Source organism: Chlorocebus sabaeus, chromosome 22 (assembly GCF_047675955.1).
Source record: "Chlorocebus sabaeus isolate Y175 chromosome 22, mChlSab1.0.hap1, whole genome shotgun sequence".
NCBI classification, from domain to species: Eukaryota; Metazoa; Chordata; class Mammalia; order Primates; family Cercopithecidae; genus Chlorocebus; species Chlorocebus sabaeus.
Window position 1 is genome coordinate 31,791,245 of NC_132925.1, and position 21,635 is coordinate 31,812,879.

The 21,635-nt window shown below is 44.8% G+C and overlaps 1 protein-coding gene across 1 annotated transcript; it reads left to right on the forward strand.

Annotated features, from left to right (window-relative positions):
* Nucleotides 1–869: 869 nt before the first annotated feature.
* TAGLN3 (transgelin 3) lies at nt 870–16,200 on the forward strand. Its single transcript, XM_007985842.3, has 4 exons — nt 870–1,549; nt 2,721–2,895; nt 13,965–14,067; nt 15,731–16,200. Exons 1-4 carry the CDS (start codon nt 1,370–1,372, stop codon nt 15,870–15,872), a joined length of 600 nt encoding a protein of 199 aa, XP_007984033.1. The 5' UTR covers nt 870–1,369; the 3' UTR covers nt 15,873–16,200.
* The last annotated feature ends 5,435 nt before the right edge of the window (nt 16,201–21,635 follow it).

Below are 21,635 nucleotides of genomic sequence, written 5' to 3' on the forward strand. Positions count from 1 at the left end.
GCATTCACGGTCTTTACTTCAGATGAAGTCTTTACATTCTATCAAAACCTTTCACTCTAAGAGTCCTTAGTAATTGAGTTTTGTTTAATTCATGAAACTTGCCAGGCACAATGGCTCATGCCTGTAATCCCAGAACTTTGGGAGGTGGAGGCGGTCAGATCACCTGTGGTCAGGAGTTCAAGACCAGCCTGACCAACGTGGCAAAAACCCCACCTCTGCTAAAAATACAAAAATTAGCCAGGCGTGGTGGCACCCACCTGTAATCCCAGCTATTTGGGAGGCTGAGGCAGGAGAATCGCTTGAACGCGGGAGGCGGAGGTTGCAGCCAGCCGAGATTGTGCCACTCCAACCTGGGCAACAGAGGGAGACTTCTATCTAAAAACACATAGTAATAATTATAACAATAATTTAGAAAACTTGCTCTTAGTGTCTTTCAGTTAAGGGTAGCATGAAAAAAAATATCTCCCTTGAATTAGTCAAACGGAGGCACAACAGTTCCAGGATGAAAGTTTCTGGGTGAAGTTGGGCTGGCAGCTGAACAAGTAAATGATAGCAGCTCTCAGTCCCTCCTCTCCCGTCCTGCCAGACAGTTGTTACCTCAGGGTAGGGGGAAACTGGCTTGGCTATTCCCGACAGATGGACAGTCGGTAGAACGGACCCTCCCACAGGCCCTCATCCCCTTGTGCAGCTGCCGGCCTCGTAGGCAATCGTAGACAATCGGCTGTCTCCCCAGAAGAGGGAAAGAATTGTGCAGATGAGAAAGAGGCTCTCAGCGGGAGGGAGGCAGGCGGGTTGACTGACACGGGAGAGGGCTGGCTTTTTGGAGGGTTCTTAGCAACGGCCCTGGTTGAGCCATCTCAGCCACGAGAAAATCAAATCAATGTGCCATTCTTCCAGGCACGAGGCAGCAGCAGCAGTTCAACATGAAAGGAGGCTTCCTCCCTGCCTGCTAATTACCTGCTCTTCCCGATCTCACGGTTTCTGCCTTTGCAAAGTGCTACTGAGAAAGGGGAGGAAACGTCCGCCACCCATCCCCCTTGCTGCCTGGGGGTTCATACTTGATTGTGAGCCCATGTTATATCATCTCGTCTCATTGATAGGCGGGATCGAGAGGGGGGTTCCAGCCCCCCTGGACCGGCCGGAGCTTTATTCTAGAGTTACTGGCGCGTGGCTGTGCTTTTCTTTCCCGTTTGTAGGTGAAACCCCATTGGCTTCATTGGCTCCTTGATTTAAACCACGCCCGGCTTTCTGCCCGCTTTGCTGCTGCTGGGCCAGGCTGCCCGGCCATATCCCAGCCCCGTCTGCAGGGAGCCGGAGCCTGCTGCTGCTATTGTGTGGATGCCGCGCGTGTCCTCTCTTCTTTCCAGAGATGGCTAACAGGGGCCCGAGCTATGGCTTAAGCCGAGAGGTGCAGGAGAAGATCGAGCAGAAGTATGATGCGGACCTGGAGAACAAGCTGGTGGACTGGATCATCCTGCAGTGCGCAGAGGACATAGAGCACCCTCCCCCTGGCAGGGCCCATTTTCAGAAATGGTTAATGGACGGGACGGTAAGGCCGGCAGCGATCTTGGTTGCTGGGGCGGTGGGCAGGGAAACCCTCCAGGGCCCTTTCTTTTAACGTAAGGCTGCGGGAAGAACTGCTGTTGCCAAGCTCTGTGTCTCACCGGGAGGGGATGGGAATGCCTTTATTTCTTCAGGATTGGAAGATTTGGGCTCCATGCACTATTCCCTGGCTAGCTTGGGGGTTCTCCACTCACCCTAGCATCACATCTCCCTTCTGAGTTGGCAAATTCGAAGCCCTTTTGATTTTTCTAATGAGAATAGGGATAAGTATGTCCTTGTGATTTCCCCAGCCTTCCTAGTGCATCAGCTCTTCTGGGGCCATTTCTTTCCTTAGGGGAAAGCGTTGGTTACACAGTAAAACAAAGGAGGGAGGAGGGGGACTAGCCACCTTCACATTCTTGTGGGAGCCATGCCCCCTGGAAGTGTTCAGTGTCTGTTTATTGAGTGGATGGGTCCTCATGAAACTAAAGGGAGTCCTTACTTGTCAACTGCCTTTCTGACCAGATGCTCGTGTGTGTTTGAGGGTTTGAGGGCCGCAGGCTCTGTGATCCAAACAAGCCCATCCTTTCCTGCAGCCTGTGATTTACTGTTACATAACTGCTATCCAGTGCTTCTGCTGGGTTGCCCAGAGCTTGGGTTATATATATGTATCTGGGAAAAAGGTACCACATTCACTTCTTTTACACATTATTAAAATATATGGGATGAGTAAATTGCAGCCTGCTTCTTATTTGCCTTTTGATAGAAGAAATAATATTAGACTCTGTCATTTGAGCTCTGCCAACCTCAGGAGCCACTAAGTCATTCCTCCTTTGAAAGTCTGGAATCACGTCCTTATCACGTCACGTCATTCCCTATCTGTAAACATTCTTTCCCTCCTCCAGAAAAAGGAAGGGAGGAACAGGGAGGGAATGGCGCTCCTGGGCTACAGGAATCTCCGTAGTAAGGAGCAGCGCTAGGAATGGGGTCATCTGGGTCTTTGGGGCTTAGTACAGGTGCCTGGCTACACAGCCCTGAGCCCATGCCTTCCTGGGGCCCATGACTTGCTCCTGCCCAAACTGGATGAGCAGTGCCCCATGTGAGCAGGATTCACTTCTCATTCTTGACCTGTAAATACAAACGGAAACATTGATTCTGTCTCTCCCCTCCCACTTCAGGTCCTGTGCAAGCTGATAAATAGTTTATACCCACCAGGACAAGAGCCCATACCGAAGATCTCTGAGTCAAAGATGGCTTTTAAACAGATGGAGCAAATCTCCCAGTTCCTAAAAGCTGCGGAGACCTATGGTGTCAGAACCACTGACATCTTTCAGACGGTGGATCTATGGGAAGGTAAACAGCCCTCCGGTCTTTGGGATTGTCCTTTTCTTCTTCTCTCCTTTGCCCCATCTCCTTGTAAAAACTGCTCACAGTGTTCTTCCCTGTGCCTGTTGATGTGTGTAAGATGCTCTCAGCTGTTATCCTGGGGGCACTGTTTGCCTTCCCCATTGTTATGTTCTATTAAAAGGAGCTACTCTCTTCTAATGGAACACACACCCTGAGGACACAGAGGGGATCTCAGCAACTAATGTAAACAGAAGCCTCAAGCTAGAGGAAGCTAATGGTGACATACATGCCTTTTATTCCTCTTACCCCTCCCATAACAAATCACAGTTACCAGAGGAGAAGGGAGGCAGGGGGCCAGTGTGCTTCTCGCTCAGCTGCAGCTTATAGACAAAGCCATCTGGGGCTATTTTGTCAATCTGAGAAATAGATAGCACTCCCACCTTTTGTTAAACCATGATCTGGGAGCTTGGTGACTACGCCTTCCGGACATGCATTCTGCTCACAGTGTGACAGGTGCTTTTTCCCTTCACATTGGTGAATTGACTTGGTGAGGAAATCTTACAAAAGCATAAAAATCAAATCACACTCCTGGACATATTTAATAATCTGCCATTACTGGGGGACATGATGTGAACGGAGACACTGCCAGAGAATTTGGGAACTATGGTCATGGTGTTGTTAGTGTCTCCTTTAGCAAAAATGTGTATACCCAACCATGTGACTGTGTTCCTTCTCCACTAGGCCTGCCTGAGGCACCAGGAGATACCAACTAGTCAGAGCAGGACTGTCAGATTGACTCTGCTCTCACATGCTCTTTGTCACTGGCTGTCCTTAGTGGCCCAACCAACAGGATCCCCAGGGCAGTGACCCAAACGGCTCTGTTCACAGTGAGAATGGGGGAGCTTTCCCCTGATGGAGAGACATGGTATTTTAAAGGGTATTCAGACGACGGTTGAAATAGATCTCTAGCAGAAGACCATTCTACTACTCATCACACTATGATTTATAAAGACACAATTGCCTCCTTAATCCTCGGCGTCATGCAAAGAGCTAGCAATGCATGTTTCCCTCATAGGTGAGTGGTTAAAATCCTAAGATGCTAATTAGTTACCTTGTGGTTTGCCATTATTTAGAAATTCAGATATTCAAAACTGCAGGCCAGGCCAGTCTATGGAACTTGCTGTTGAGCCTCCAAATTCTCATGTAATTTCACAGTTGAGATTTGATCCCTGCTTCCTAGATCAAAACTATGATGATTTTTTTCCAGCTAATACAGATAGCTACTGCTTGTTGATGTTTTCCTATGCACTAGGCATTTTACAAGTGCTTTATTGCATAATGCCAGTCAATTCTGCTAACAATCCTATGAGGTAAATGTTTTTTAATTTTCCCGTTTCAAAGATGATGAAACTGAAGCTTGCCCATGGTTACTTGTGTCTATGAGAGAGCAGAGCCAGAACTCAAACCTGGGCTCTCTGACAGCAAAGAATAGAGCCTTAACTAGTCTGCCAACCCATTCTTAGGCCAGGAGGCTTAGTTTCCTTCACCTACACCGTGAGTGTGCTGTTGAGTCATAATGGTGACTAGCTGATGAGGATGAAGAGAAGGTGAGGGAGGAGGTGAGGAAGAGGAGGAGGAAGATGATTCAGGGCTGTGTGGGACAGAAGGATGGAGAGTCAGTGTGAATGGAAGGGACCCGGATGAGTTCCCCCCACCCCACCAAGTGCAGGAAGTGTGTAGGAGGAGGAAGAAGCCAGGAGGTCTGTGGGAGGTGAGGATTCTGAGAGCTTTCCTGTCTTCATGCTACTGAGGATGCTTTACTTGCCTCTCCCCCTTTTTACAAAGAACACAAAGGTAAAACTTTACTCCTCAGAGGTGCTCACAGCAAGTGTGGAGGCGTGTAGGGAGAAATGGTCCCTGATGTACACAGTCGGAGGAGGTATATACCACCTGCCCCAGACCTGTGTGTGAGACTCCTCTAAAGAAGGAAGAGGGAAGCCCGGAGGGATGAGTGTGGTCGCCTGAGCCAGGACCATGGACCAGTCAGCTCCAGGGGAACAAGACAGACACTAAGAGTCCCAGCCCCAGGGTAGAAAAGTGGGGCTTTAAAGGAAATAAGAGAGCAGGTCCACTCCAAGGGCAGCAGGACTGACAGGTAGCAGAAGAACTGTAAGCAGGTCATGCAGTAGGTAGGGACGAAGAGGAGAGCTGTCAATAGGAAAGCAGGTGCTTCGGAGTTTCCAAATAGCCCCGAGAGGGTCTGATGGCCCCCTCCATGGAATGGCAACTGAGGACCGAAGTCCAGGGAGATTTGTTATAGGTTGGAGAGGATATCTGATATTCCCCGGGATACTGTCTGAAGCTTAGGCCAATGCTGGTCACCATACAATAGGGCAGGAGGTAGAAAAGTGGGTTGCTTTGAGCAGAGAAGCAGGGAGAGGTAGGGGAAGGCTGGCAGTACTGCAGAGCAGACTGAGCAAGTGAGGCTGGGGTCCTTTCTGCAAGAATTGGTTGTCACTCATGTGTGACGTAAGAAAACTGGAATCAAAGGAACGCTGCAGGGCAGGGTTGGCACGTGTTATGTGTCTACGTGCATGTGAGGGGGTACATGTTTGTGCACACAGCTATTAGACTAGCTGTTTGCTTAGCTTAGTTCCACATTCTCCCTACTATTTTCCACCTTGACTGTGGTTTTAATGCTGTCCTCACATATCAACTTACATTAATTCCGGATTCCCTGCACCTTGGTTGTGGTGTCTGTGGCCACTGTGGCTCCAGCCCTCTTTGCCTAGGAGCTTCTTTTCCTCCTCTGCAGGTATTTCATGCCCAACAGCTCTCAGTCTCCCATCTTCCCTACTCAGTGCCTTCTCCCAAGTGAGGGCTCTGCTTGCCCACAGCTGCCCTGTGACTCTCTAGGCTGCCTGGATGTTGCAAACTTGTAAGTCTGGAGGAGCCCAGGCTTGCCAAATGCCTTCTTGTTTAGGCTTCAATCACTTCTATAGGCTGAGGACCCAGATGTACCACCATCTTTAATCACCCCAGGTGAAATACTTCAAATAGACTGCAGGGTAATTGGAATACAAGATTCAAGGCTTTAAAGTGAAATCCAAAGCTAAATGGTTCAGAAAAACAACACAATCACAGGGACATTATAGACAAAGCTACTGAAGTCCCCCTAGGGCAGAGCTGGGGTGTCCACTTGCTTTCAGTGATAGAGAAGAAGTAGGGTGGCTTAGAGGAACGGAAGGGGCCTGGGAAGTCTTCTCATGAATAACAAACAGAAGGTGAATGGCCTGGCAGATTACTTTTGGATTTGCCATGGGTGCCCTGGAAAGGGCAGGGGTGGGGCCATCTCAGCTGTCTATGATTCAGAAGAAAGTACTCTGCAGGTAAGACTTTAGCATCTTTTCCGTGGACAGAAAGTGGGAAAGGGAGAAAAAGCAGAGCAAGAAAGGGAAGGGTGTGTGTAAGAGAGAGAACATTTTAGAGCAAGTGAGTGTTCCGGTCTAGTAGCGGGACAGAAAGACTGCAGTGCAAGCTTATCTTGGGAGGTATTACAGGAGCATACAGGCTCCTGAGTCAGAAATTAGACTGCCTGGACAATCCTGTGCTCTACCACTTATCAATTAACTTCTCTAAGCCTCAATATCCTCAGTTGCAAAGTGGGGATAATCATGTCTATTTCACAGGGTTGATATGGAGAGTAAATGAGATAGTTCATTAGAAGTGCTTAGCCTAGGGCCGGGCGCGGTGGCTCAAGCCTGTAATCCCAGCACTTTGGGAGGCCGAGATGGGCGGATCACGAGGTCAGGAGATCGAGACCATCCTGGCTAACACGGTGAAACCCCATCTCTACTAAAAAAATACAAAAAAAAACTAGCCGGGCGAGGTGGCGGGCGCCTGTAGTCCCAGCTACTCGGGAGGCTGAGGCAGGAGAATGGCGGGAACCCGGGAGGCGGAGCTTGCAGTGAGCCGAGATCTGGCCACTGCACCCCAGCCTGGGCGACAGAGCGAGACTCCGCCTCAAAAAAAAAAAAAAAAAAAAAAAAAAAAAAAAAAGAAGTGCTTAGCCTGGTTCATGATGATAGTAGAGGATAATAAAAGTTGGTAATGTAGAAATTATTATTGTCATTGACTTGTCTTTTCTAAGATTAACAGAAAATAAGGGAGGGAAGAGTAAGTCTGGAAAAACACACCTTCTGTCTTAGAACAAATGGACTTAGTGGCCACATACAGGAGCTGGTGGGGGGAGGGGGGGTTGCCTGGATGTTGCCCTCTCTGACAGCTGTGGAGCCTTTACTTCATCAGCTGTTCTCTAATACGAATGACCAGACTTTAGGAGTCACTTTATTGAGAGTTTTTTCCACTTTGTGGTCATTACCCTCTTGATGTCTTTCCCCGTAATTTATTGCTTTACCAATTCCAGACACAGAAGACCCCGCTACACTGGAAAGAGCATGAGTTTTGGAGTCAGGTAGATGGGTTGAAATCTCTTTTGCTACATATGAATTGTGTGACCTTGTTTAAGTTGCTTAGTTTCTCAGAGCCTCAGTTCCCTTCTTGGTGAACAGTCCTAATGCCTCTCTTTTGTAGAATTTTTGTAAGGATTAACTATGTAAAGAAGCTAGCACAGTGCCTGGCTACTAGACACCTAATAAATGTTGACTTTTCCCCCCACACCATTAGTCATTCAGCAACTGATCTTTTTGGTTCATTTGTGTAACCACTTGATGTGCATTGAACGTATAAAATTCTAGAATGTCAGAGCAGGTAAGACTCGCAGATCGATCAGTCTCACGGCTCTAGTTAGTAATCCTACTGAGAAGGATCCTGGACACATGATCATGTCGTGCCTGTTCCCCTTTCTTGATGCCTGGGAGTTAGGGAGGCGTGGTTTACACTGGAAGTGCCTGGAGGTTCAAATATATTCTCTGGGAAGGCGTCACTTTGTGTGTCATTCCTCAACAGCAAGAGTGAAGAGAGATTTCACACAGCATGACAGATATCTTGGGATCTTGTAAGTAAAGTACCTGTAAGGACTTGAGACATCACAAGTGTCTGCTTTTCCTTTTTTTTTTTTTTTTGAGACGGAGTCTTGCTGTGCCACCCAGGCTGGAGTGCGGTGGCGCGATCTCGGCTCACTCCGCCTCCCGGGTTCACGCCATTCTCCTGCCTCAGCCTCCCGAGTAGCTGGAATTACAGGCGCCACCACTGCGCCTGGCTAATTTTTTTGTATTTTTAGTGGAGATGGGGTTCCACCATGTTAGCTAGGATGATCTCGATCTCCTGACCTCGTGAACCGCCCACCTTGGCTTCCCAAAGTGCTGGGATTACAGGCGTGAGCCACCGCGCCCGGCCTTGAAGCCTTGATTTCTATCAGAGCAGCCGTCACTGCATTTATTTCAAGTGGCTGCTGACGATTGTATTTGGTGGGTTTTTCCTTTAGCAGTGGCTCTCTAATGCCAGCATGCATCAGAATCACTAGGTAGGTTTGTTAAAGCACAGACTGCTAAACCCCAACAGCAGAGTTTCTGAGGTATTAGGTCTGAGGTGAGGCCAAGAATTTGTATTTCTTACCAATTCACAGACCATACTGATTCTGCTGCTCTGGGAACCCCATTTTAAGAGGCACCACCCAGAGCAGTGGGAGTCAGGGAGGCAAGCAATAAACATTTATAAAATCCACAGAGCAAACCCACCCTCCCCTCTGATATTTCTCCCTTGACTGTTGCAATACTTTGGTCTCCCTTCACTGGAGAATTGGAAGCTAGGCCCAAGTTATTATTCAGGGAAATAAGACATGGTTTCATACACGACTGCTTACTTTCTCTGTAAGTCCAAGAAAGATGGAAAAAGCCAGTATTCTAAGAGTTACAAGGCTGAGTCAAGACTGATATGTAATAGAAGTATAATAGCTCTGAGACAAAGAACTTTGATTGCAAGACTGATTTTTTTGTATTAAAAGTAGAAATAGAAAGTAGAGACTGTCCAATCCAAGTTGACACACCCAGATGACTTCTCTTTTACCTTTTTTCTTTATCTTCATCCTTTTCATTTACTTTTTATTTTCATAGACATACATAAGATATCTTAGAAGTAATAAAGAATGTAAGGGAACAAAATCCTTCTTAAAGTATCTTTATAGCATTAAGGATACCTGGGTTGGGGCCTTACAATGCAGAACCTCCAGTCCCACACACCAGGAGTTATAACTTAGTAATGTGGGGTGCAGGATCACACTTTGAATAACATTACTTTGTGATAATGTAGGAAATAGGGAGCGCTGTGTTGTCAACTCAAGCTGTCAGTTGCTAGGTGACTCCTGCTGAAAACGCTTGCCAGGTGAGACAGAGAAAGCTACCATGCCATCAACTCCTTTTTTGTTTAAGACTAATATTTTCAAGCAGTTTTAGGGTCACAGCAAAACTGAGAGGAAGGTACAGGTATTTTCCATATGCCCTCTCTCCCCACAAATGCACAGTCTTCCCCATTATCAACATCCCCCATGAAAGTAGCACATGTTGCAAGTGATCAACCTACATTGGCACATCATCCAAAATACACAGTTTACATTAGGTTCACTCTTGCTGTTATACATTCAATGCATTTGGCCAAATGTATAATGATGTGTATTTATCATTGCAGTATCATATCAAGTACTGCCCTAAAAATCTTCTGTGCTTTGCCTTTTCATCCCTCCCACCCTCAACCCTGGCAACCACTGATCTTTTTACTGTCTCAAGAGTTTTGTCTTTTCCAGTATGTCATAAAGTGGGAATCATACAGTAGGTATGCTTTTCAGATTCCACCAGCTCTTAGATAACCAGACTCTATCTCATTTCTGCTATCCCTCCATCTAGAAAATGACCAACACTTAGCTGATCCTTCTTTGAGGAATGTTTTTCTTTTCTTGGAAGAATGGCCTGGAGCAGTGGCTTTCCAGCTCACCCATGGAGCCCCAGCAATCTACCAAAGCATCCAGGGTGGCTGTCAGGGAGCAAAGTCATTCCAAGCTGCAGGGCTCCGGGCTGACTTCCAACTTGGAACAGAGTTCTTCTAATTATCGCTTTTACTTTTGACTTTGTGGAAGATATCTCTGAAGAAAGGAGTTATTGCTTAACAAATATTATTTAGTACTTACCACATGGCAGACATGGGAATGTTTTTAAACATTGAAAACCAAAGCTTTAGAGTAGTATCTGCCTGTCCATCTGGCTGCCTCAGAATCATCTCAGGAGACTGCCCCAGAATCTGAATATTTAAGATTCTCAGGTAATCCTGAAGATCAGTTTAGCTTGCAAATCACCAGGCAACACCTATAACTCTCAAACTTGCCTGAAGATAAGAATCACCCGGGAAGCTTGTTAAAAATATGGACTCCCAGAACTTACCAAACCATTCTCCCAGGAGAATGACCTCAAAATGCGTATTTTAAAAGAGATGGCGCTCCCCTCCCCCCACCCGCCGGCCAACTCCCATAAATAATCCAAGAAGCTTGGGAAACCCTGCTCTGAAGCAGGCTGTGTATGGCCATTTTTTGTACTTGCACAATTTTGAAGGCTTCGTCATTAGGCAGATATGATGCTTGGTTGTGATATGACTAGTTTAGCTTTTCTTGTTTTTAAATTTATTTCATTTATCTTCTTGTTATTTAGAGACAGGGGTTCCCTCTGTTGCCCAGTCTGGAGTGCAGTGGTGCAATCATATGTCACTACAGCCTGAAACTCCTGGGCTCAAGCAGTCCTCCTGCCTAAGCCTCCCAAAGTGTTGAAATTACTGGTGTGAGCCACTGTGCCCAGCCTTTCATTGTTTTATACTTGGTGCACATCACAGAGCTTCCTTAACCTCAGTGCTTTTTTATGCACTTAAATTTTTGATCCCCAGTTGCAGAAATCAGCTTCTACAAGTGGTCCTGACTCCTTCTGTGTGCCACTCTCATCCAATGGTACTTGATCTGGGCTTCTGAACTGGCAAAGCAAGACAGGGACAGCTGGAAAAAGGCCCTTTTCCCATCTTATCAGTCCAAGAGTGCTGAAAGTAGGAAACATAACAAGACTAACATAACAAGAAAATAAGCTAGATGTGAACCGGTTCCAGAAAGCAGATTTCTGGTCATAATATTATTTAGAATCTTGGTAATCATTAACTTAGTGTACTAGTCTATTTTTGTTGCTTTAAAGGAATATTTGAGACTGGGTAATTTATAAGGAGGTTTTATTTTAGCTCATGGTTCTGCAGACCAGACAGGAAGTGTGGTGCTGGCACCTGCTTCTGGCAAGGGCCTCAGGAAGCTTACAATCATTGTGGAAGGTGAAGGGGAGCCAGTATGTGTGTGTCACATGGTGAGAGAGGGAGCAAGAGACAGAAGGTAAAGTTGCCAGGCTCTTAAGCAGCCAGATCTTGTGTGAACTCATACATAAGAACTCACTCATTATCATGAGGTCAGCACCAACCCATGAGGCAGATCCCTCATGACCCAAATACCTCTTACTAAGCCCAGCTCCCACACTGGAGGTCACGTTTCAACATGAGATTTGGAGAGGACAAAACATCCAAACGATATCACTTGGGCAGAACATCAGAAGTGAGGCCCTCACTGCTTCTTTGTTTCAATCTCGTTTGGATGAAGATATGGAGAAACCCAGACAAAAACACTCAAAGACTTACGGACATTGGGATTGGTGCCCTTGATTCTATAGGGTCTGAAATCTGTACTCCAGTTTTATCCCCCTCAGTGTGTCTCCTCTGGCCTGGCACAAAACAGCCATTGTGACCCTTTCAGATCATCCCTGATCGCTGGTTCCTACTGAGGAATGTGCTTCCTCATCCAGCCTGCAGAGGGCGCCATGGGAGATGGCGGCATGGCATGGTGGATTGTTCAAGGGCTTTGCATTCAGACAGGTCTGATCTAGAGCTGGGCTCTATTAACTGATTGGGTGACTCTGGGCATGTTAATTAACCTCGTTGAATTAGTTTTCTCATCCACACATGAGGAGGAATAATCCCAACTCCATAAGGTTGAGATGATATATACGGTGTCTACCTTATAATTTATATAAAATATTTTGCTTTGGAAAGTTTCTTAAGGAAAAAATTCCAATTTCTTCCTGTCAAATAATGCCTGCTTCCCTAGTGGCTTCTTCCTCAAGTGTAATCACTTCCTTTTCCACTCTCCTGGGATGAGGGTGGGTTGTATTGATAGTTCTAGGCTCCTGGATATTTTATCCTAGCCTGCAACTTAGTTCCCTTTGTCCTTTCTGGGTTCATGTAGTAGTCTATACAAGAAGTGTTATATATAACACATATATAAGTGTTAGTTCTTATAAGTTCTTACATATAGTCTTATATTTAAGAAGTGTTGTATAGACTACTACATGAACCCAGAAAAGACAAAGGGAACTAAGTGTTGGGAATTTTCTAGATGCAGGGATACCAGGGATGAACTAGCTACTTGTGAAGGAGTCTGGTTCTATGGTTTAATAAAACTTTGCTTCTTCACCCATTGCTCCAGGGTAGTATCTGTGGCTGCGCTGCTGGATGTCAGGCCCCACGTTTTCCCAGATCCTGGACATATCAGAACAGCTGTTTCCAACCACCAGAAACAAGTATCCGGGGTGCTCTTTGTAAAGAGTAGAGATGAGTGATATAACCTAACCTAAGCCTTCCTTTGCTCAATCATTTTTCTAGGTTCCCTTTAATAGCTCGCTGCTTAAGAGCAAGTCCTCTCCCTATCTCTTCACAGAATGAACCTTCGGAAATCATTACCACATTTATATTTTCTTAAAAGTGTCCCATTATATGGTGACAATTACAGAAATGCTTTTACCTGTGGAAGAGTCATTCTAACAACCATTTCTGTATTTCTTCTTAGTTCTGAATAATCCTTATGCCCTCTCCCTTCCGTCTGCTTCTGAAATACTTCATTCTCCACCTCCCCAGTTATTCCTTGAGTCCGGGGGACTATCCATTGACAGCATTTTATCCTTGTGTTCACCACCCAGTCCCACAGGGCCTCAGGATTCAGGCAATCACCCTGTGGTTAATGTGAAGGCGGGGTCACAGGGGAGAGAGAGAGGATCAGCTTTCTCTCTCTCCTCTTCGAATAAATGAAGATCCTGAACTGGACTTCCTCTGAAGGCCTTAATTGTTTATTTTATTATAGTTCATACTCCGTTCTCACTTTCCATCTGCCTTTCCCCTGTAATTCTGTATTCCCCAGAGACTGAGCTGCAGCAGCTGGGCCAAAAAACTGCAGATGGTTCACCAGGTCTAAAGAGAGCCTTAATATTTGCCCTTAACTTTCATAGTTCCCCACCAGGTTAGATGCTGCCTTCCCTTTTGACCCTATGTGTTCTAGCTTTTGTATTCCACACTGGTGCCTTGCATGGACTTTTGATCTGATTCTGAATTGCAGGCCACCCCCACAGTGGCATCCTCTCAGTCTAGGACATGTCAGTCAGCTGGAAGAGAAGAAAGGAGAAAGGATGGGAGGAAAGGCTGATTTGTAGGGCCCAGCTGCTTTCTCCACGGGTTAATGGTCACTGGGCTTCTTAGGTAACAGGGCTCCCCATCCCACTGTGCAGGGGCCACACTGCACATCCCTCTCCCTTGCTCTCCTCCCTGTCACACACAAGCCAGTTGTTTATTGTCTCCATTTAGCTCTTTTCAAGCGGCACAAAATAAAGGGCCTATCACTTGTGTCACATTGAGTGCTTTCTGTGTTGATTTGCTGTTCTTCATTTGCCAGACCTCTGGCCCAAAAGCAAAGCGAATACTCAATTTGATGCACATGGATGATTTTATTTATACAGCAACTATGAATGGATTAGAAACTTGGTATCTCTGGTATGTACCATATAGAGAATAATGAACCAGGTTACCTTTTGTTCCTTTCTGAGAAGTTTGGGTATGGTTGTCTTAGGGCCACTTTGGGAGGTGTTTGACAGCACTGCCCCCTTGAATGTGGTCATGCACAGCCTTCTATCAGAACTTCCCTCCTGGGTGTCCAGCTGTATCCTTCCAGCATTCCTTGGCTCTGGCACGTGCTTAGCTTTAATCTCTTTTTTGGTTTCCAGGGAAGGACATGGCAGCTGTGCAGAGGACCCTGATGGCTTTAGGCAGTGTTGCAGTTACCAAGGATGATGGCTGCTATCGGGGAGAGCCATCCTGGTTTCACAGGTAAAAGTCTCTTCCTTGCTCCTTGGCCCAGAAGGTGATTTTAACCAGAGGGAGGGTCTGAAGCCTTGGAACTCTACAGAGGCTTCATGTACAAAGCCCCAGGACCAAGCATTGCTGTCTCCACAACTGTTTCCCCAAAGCAATGAAAGACTGATGCTTCTGTACAGGCCAGTAACCTAGCCAGAGCAGAAATGGTTGGGCCTTTTCTACCAGATACCTGCATCCTCCAGCTCCACTCAGGTTCTGTTTCTCCTGAGGCTCAGCAGGACTGCATGGCCTTTCTTGAAGGTGGCTTCATGTCTGAACTTGGTTTTATTATGACTTCAGCCAACTCTGAGCTTTCTTGCCTGCCTCCCTCCCTCCTTCCCTCCCTCCCTCCCTCCCTCCCTTCTTCCCTCCTTCCTTCCTTCCTTCCTTCCTTCCTTCCTTCCTTCCTTCCTTCCTTCCTTCCTTCCTTCTTTTGTTTGTGTACTTAATAAAGGGTAAATATGTCCTGTTTGTCTGGAACAGTCATGGTTAATATCTCTGTTGTCCCAGTGTATTTATTAATAGAACTCTCTTTCACTCTCAACAGCATCCTAGTCTGGATGACAAATTATATGGTTATCTCTCAGTAAAGGGCCTTTTCTTCAAGTGATTTTTCTTTTTTTTTTTTTTTTGCAGAGGGTAGGGTAGGCAGGAAGCTTAAACTGGATAACTTAGTTGTAGAAGAGTGCCCTGTGGCAAATAATTGATTATTCATTTCCATGATCCCCTTTTCTTCTCCTTGACAGTTATTTAAAAAAAAAAGTTACAGCTTATGTCATCTTAAAGAACACTTGCCCTGAAAACCTCTGAGATATTGACCATTTGAAACCCTGGTTTTAGTGTCTGTATTATTAGTGAACTACCATGTTCCATGTGGCTACACAACCACAACTGTGTACTATCTGGCTCTTTACCAAAGTTTGCAGACCTTTAATCTAGAGTGAGACATTTCCCCTCATTAACTCTTAGGCCCCTTGGCTCTAAAATGGTATATTCATCTTGGCCCTATACAGGGAAAGTAGGGGTGGGATTAATGATGTGCTTTGTAAGAGAACCAATTTTAATTTTCACAAAGGCCTGAAGTAGCTGTGAGAGAAAGGCTTCTTCTTAGAAGTCTGAGATGGCCTAAAGTGGTGGGGGAAGAAGGGAGAGTGGGGACAAAAAGAAACAAGGAAAGCTGAGAGTGAATTCCCCAGAGAGGTAGCCACAGATTCTGCCCTCCTCTTTGCTGGAATTCTGGAAAACACCTGGGCTTCTAAAAGATAGGGAGCTCATGCATTATGGTGGGCCACAGCTCAGGCTAGGGCCAGAGATAGCTCAGAGTAGGTCCACAGTGCAGGGTAAGACCATAGCTCAGGGTAGGGCCATAGATAGCTCAGAGTAGGGCCATAGATAGCTTAGAGTAGGGCCATAGATACCTCAGGGTAGGGCCACAGATAGCTCAGGGTAGGGCCATAGATAGCTCAGGGTAGGGCCATAGATAGCTCAGGGTAGGACCACAGATCATAACCACGGCTCAGGGTAGGACCTGCTGATCTATTTGGGGACCCCCAGGAGAGACTGTCTAATTGCATAGCTTGAAAAGGATTGGAAAACTGTCATAATGACATTATTCCCTCTCACTTTCCTTGTCCAGGAAAGCTCAGCAGAATCGGAGAGGCTTTTCCGAGGAGCAGCTTCGCCAGGGACAGAACGTAATAGGCCTGCAGATGGGCAGCAACAAGGGAGCCTCCCAGGCTGGCATGACAGGGTACGGGATGCCCAGGCAGATCATGTAGGATGACGCATCCTGCCCCTGGTAGAGAGGATGAATGTTCCACACCATGGTCTCTACGAAAAAGAAATAGTTAGTCACCTTCTGACCTTCTCCTTTTTCTCAAAGCCTTCTGTCCCTGGTTTTTGCAAGTGCTGCATTTCTGCCGAGAATCCGCGTTGCCTACTGCTGCCACCTCCTGTTCATTTAGAACTATGCAAAGACTCCGCTTCCCTTTTCCTGAGCTCCTCGGGCCCCAAAGTCTCTGTTTGATTATTTATTTATTTATTTATTTGCCAAAAATTCTCCTCTTCAACTTATAGAATGCACCTAATAAAGTAATTAGTCTTGTGTCTTACAGTGTAAAGTTCATTCTTTCTCTTAGGGACTCCGCAGTCCGGACTGGTTTTCTTCCATTCAAAGGCCAAAAAGATGGAATTAAGCTTAAGCTGCAGCTGAGAAATATAGGTTAGCTATAAGGATGCTCTGCCAAGATTATCGCGTTTATCTTGGCAATTAGAGTAGAAAGTTTAGGAGTCATTTCGCCCACTCTGAGAGCCTAGAGCCATGAGTTCAAGAACAAAGTCTTTGACCCCCACAATTTTTGAGCATGTACTTTGTGCTCATTGTGCTAGACCTATAGGGGACACAGGAAAGACTGAGACAATGCCCTGGTTCTTGAGAAGCTCTTGTATACGTGCCCAGGAAGTATCTGTTGAATGGATGGAAGGAAGAATGGATGGGTGGATGGTTTTATTGAATGGATGGGTGGGTAGATGACTGAATGAATGAGCAGTTTTCACTTCTCTAGCATTCATCTTCCTCTTACAGACCAGACCCTAGGTCCGATGCTGACATTTATACAGTTTTTTTTTCATCATCCAGGAGTTCTAGACAATGTAGTTTGCTCTCTTAAAGTCATTTAAAGGGTCTAAACCCCTAAAACCCTAGGATGGTGCCTGGGATTGAGATTTGCCTAAGATGAATAGGTGTTTGAGACTTTTCTCCCCATGGATAGAAAACATCAAAAGGTCAAAAAAGCCTGGGGATTATCGGTTCATCTTATTCTTTCTTACGAGTAGAAACAAACAAACAAACAAAAGACAAAAAACAAGGGATACATCTAGTAAGAGAAGAAATAAGGTATTTTATCCACATCATGAATAATAAGAAAAAAGATAAAATAGATGAAAGTATAGACATTGCCACACTCTAAATGTTTGGATGGTAGTTCCTTGTACTGTGTTCTCTTTTTGTTCTCTACAGTTCTAGGTTTACCCAGAAGTTCCTATGGGATCCCTGTGGGGGCAGGGCTGCTGAGGAGGCAGAACCCCGGGCCTCCACTCCTGCTTCAACCACAGCAGTTCCGATATATCTATATTATGTATTGGGATTCAGTATAACATTTTAAAAAGACCTTTAATGTAAAAGAAAAAAGGAAGAACCATTACACTAAAGAAAATTGGCCTGTGGGTCACCTAAACTGTTTACTGTACCTGCTAGAAGTTCTAGTGGCCCTTTGACAGCCACTGGTGAACTGCCTGTTCCTGGAAAGGTATCTCCCAGCCATGGCAGCTGAATTATTTCCTGAAACCTTACCTTAGAGTTGCCACAAAAGTAAGAGAGGGAGGCCAATGGATCCCAAAGTGAAATAAAACTGGGAGGAAAGTCCTGGAGAAACAGAAGGTGTCTATGTCCCTGTTTGGGATTAGGGGTAGGGGCCCCGGGGAAATAGCCTCCATCAGGAAGTGGATGGATTGGGAGAGAACTTTCAGGACGTGCCCTGTTCTGGCTCCCACATTGCCCTAGCCGTACCAGTGACACAGAGGGGCGAGAAAACAGCAAAATCAGTTCAGAGCCAGCAGGAAGCAGGTTGCTAAGTCCAGGGCTGTGCTGGAGCCCAGCTGGAGTAAGGAGCAGGTAAAAAGAGCACCGGTAGACTTGCCAGAACCTGGGCATTTCTCCTTCCAACACGTTGCAACCCCCACATGGAGACTCCCATCCTTCAGTCGTATCTAATAATTGCAACCTAGAGCTGAGGCTCTTGAAAAAATTTGAGGCCCTAGAGCAGAGGTTTACCCCGAGTGATGGCAATTAGGGTAGAGAATGAGAATCCAGTGTGTAGTTCCAAAGAATATCTGTCTCGATATATTTTCCCAAAAGTCACCAGAAGTGATCCAAGCTAAAGCCTGAGATTATTTTTCCCTCTTTTCCCACTTTGCATTTGCAGTCAAGTAGTAGAATCTTGATTTTTATTTGCAGACATTCTGCCATTTTAGTTATCATTCGCAGAAAGCTTTAATGGCATAATAGACTGCAGCACTATTGTAGATAATAAATATAATTGGCATGGCCTCAAATGAGCAAAACTGCTAATTTAATCAGCCATTGAAACTGAAACAATTCTGTTGGCTACGAATCTTTCACTGCTATGGTAACTGTAAAGCACAAAGATAAAATTTTAAATTGTAGTAGCATTATTGGCAGAAATCAGCACATCATTCTTGTGAGTGCTTTTAAAGCCTATTTCCACTGGACATTTTAGAAGTGAAATTTCCACACTTAAACAGGCCAAGGTCAACTTCTTGAATAATGTAGACTCCAGGCCATCTTTCACATGGGTTTGGTAATGCCCTCACACTGTGCATGTGGTAAACAAGCTTGAGATCACTACACCCCCTGAGTCAGCTCATAGTCGCTGCTCCCAAAAGTTGTTTGAGAACCATTTCAAATGGTAGGTGCCAATTCTTGAGAGTTTGTTTATGCATTTCAGCTACAGGAAATAATGTAATAGCTTGATTGGATCCAAAGTATAGTTAAGTCTATTTTTCAAAAGAGCAATCTTTCTTCTTTCTTAAATTACAGACCCACTTAGCATGCTATGTACTTTTTCCCAATTGCAGGCAGTGCTGACTGAGTGAGAGTAAACTCTGAATAGTCATTATGCAAACCCTGTGTTAGTAATACACCTACTGTGCTATTAAAACCACTGGCTAGGGGGCCAAATGAGAAGGATTCTTCTGGGCCTCTGGTACTCAATTTTTCTCCATGTGATGATAACATGCTGCAAATTACAGAAATAAAAATTTTCTTTTTTTTTTCACTCCTCTCAGCTCCTACCTAGAAATGGGAATTTTCATGTTGAAACAGTTGTTTGCCAACACGTGCACCTAACAAACAAAAGAAAGATAATTGCGTATTTTAAAACATTAAGCCTTTCTTCAATATATTAAGTCAAAGTTGCTTTGTATGGCAGTAAGCATTTGTGACATAATCCATAATAGATGGGCCTCTGAGGCAAAGCTCCTTGGAAAATACAGGGTGATTCTAGATGTTAGTTTGTACCTGCTTTATTATTTTGCTGCTGCTTTATTAATAACACAGATCTTAATTAATGTTTATCATGCTTAATTTATTGACTGTCACTGTAGCTTCAAGGTATTTGTACAATGGGCCAGCAAGATAATTATTCCCTTTTACCAAATTTCAAAATAGATTTTTCCCTTGATAAAACGTTGTAAAATATTCAAACAATTTGGGAAATGTAAAGACCCTCTTTAATTCCATCCTCCAGGATAACCACAACCCACAATTTAGTACATCTCATCCTAGCATATTAAAATACATCTGTAATCTCAATGACATATTGAGAATATCTTCATCTCTATAATCCTTTGGTAATAAACCAGTTTCTCACAGCTACAGCCTATCAGATAAACGGGCAGGGTAGATATCGTCTCAGGAAATAGGAAGGTGTGACTCAATGGGGTGTCCCAACAAGACCAGATGAGGAAGCTGGTCCTTTCTACGTGGAAAGTTCTACATGGAAATGACTGAGTAATTTTTCCTTGAAAATCTGTTGAATGGATGTATCATTTTTCATTTAATTAACCCTTTATTGTTGGATGTGAAAATGTTCTCAAATTTCATCATTAAAATTAATGCTATAAGAAACATCCTTATAGCTATATCTTTGTAATAATTACCTTAGGATAATTTCCTAGTGATAAGTATCCATTTTTGATTAACATTGTCAAGTTACCCTCCACACTACCAGTTTAGAGCCTTACCTGCCAAGTACATGTGGCAATTTCCATACACTCTCATCAGCATTGTCACTTTTTAAAAAATTGTGAATATTTTGAAAGACACTGTCTGCATGCTAGGATGTTAGTGGAATTTGGTGTTTTTCCTGGGCAGCTGCAAAGAAATTTTATGGTGGCTTGACACCTTGCCACAAATCCCAGCATTTTTCATTTCTGTCACAGAGAACATTGGATCTGTGAGCAATTCATGCTTGTTTTATTATTTATTTATTTATTATTTGAGACAGCGTTTCGCTCTTGTTGCCTAGGCTGGAGTGCAATGGTGTGATCTCGGTTCACTGTAACCTCCGCCTCCCGGGTTCAAGTAATTCTCCTGCCTCAGCTTCCCAAGTAGCTGGAATTATAGGCATGTGCCACCACACCCTGATAACTTTGTATTTTTTGGTAGAGACGGGTTTCTCCATGTTGGTCAGGCTGGTCTCGAACTCCCGACCTCAGGTGATCCACCTGCCTTGGCCTCCACAAGTGCTGGAATTACAGGCGTGAGTCACTATGCCCAGCCTTATGTTTGTTAACGACTGTATGAAGTAGAACTGTATGAAGTAAATAGGATTGCTAAAAATAGAAGGGTTGGCTGGTAAAAAATTATTGAAAAATATGATACCAGAACAGAAATTACTGTTTCCAGAATTCAATTTGAATGTCTTAGACAAGAAAGCATTGCGAAATGTAATTGATTTACTACTCAGTGAAATCAAAGATCTGACATGGCTGTGAGTCTATAACATATTCTCAAAATAAATATGTCAACTTTTACAGCCCTGTGTTGAAAAGGTAAAGCTATGTTGAAGGGCAAGAATAAATCTCACTATGGTTCAAATGAGTTTAGGGTAAATACTGTGCTACTGACCTTTGCTTTAATGAGACAGATATTGAATGGCCTTCTGGAGGATAAAGTTAAAGATCCATTCTGGTTGCACAGTCTTTTTTTTTTTTTTTTTTTTTTTTTGAGACGGTGTCTCCCTCACACTGTCGCCCAGGGCTGGAGTGCTGTGCTGTGGCATGATCTCAGTTCACTGTACCTTCTGCCCTCAAGTGATTCTTCTGCCTCAGACTCCCGAGTAACTGGGATTACAGGCGTGTGCCACCACACCCGACTGATTTTTTGTATTTTTAATAGAGATGGGGTTCTACCATGTTGGCCAGGCTGATCTTAAACCCCTGACCTCCGGTGATCTGCCTGCCTGTCCTCCCAAAGTGTTGGGATTACAGGCGTGAGCCAGCATGCCCTGCCTGGTTCCACATTTTGAATCAGTAATTCTTTGGGAGAACACTGCATCAGTCTTATGATGGATGAGCTTAGCTCACATAGATTGCACAATAAGGAACTCTGCCTTATGAAAAAATTTCTTATGAAGAAATTCCATTTCAGAACAAACTAAAGGGAAAAAAATAATGACCTGTGGGAATTTCACTTGATAGAAATTGCCTTAGTCCACTTGGGCTACTGCAACAAAATACCTTAGACTGGGTAATTTATAAATATTAAAAATGTATTTCCCATAGTTTTGGAGGCTGAGAAGTCCAGGATCAAAAAAACAAACACATGTGCTGTTTGGTAAGGGCTTGTCCTCTGTTTGCAAGATGGCACCTTGGTGCTGTGTCCTTCATGGGTACAAATGCTGTGTCCTCACATGGCAGAAGAAACGAAAGGCCTAGGCAGCTCTCTGAAGCCCCTTTTA

Coding starts and splice junctions, on each gene's coding strand:
- TAGLN3 (XM_007985842.3), top strand. CDS start 1,370: ATGGCTAACAGGGGCCCGAGCTATGGCTTAAGCCGAGAGGTGCAGGAG. Junction 1,550..2,720: donor AATGGTTAATGGACGGGACG/GTAAGGCCGGCA, acceptor CTCCCACTTCAG/GTCCTGTGCAAGCTGATAAA. Junction 2,896..13,964: donor GACGGTGGATCTATGGGAAG/GTAAACAGCCCT, acceptor TTTGGTTTCCAG/GGAAGGACATGGCAGCTGTG.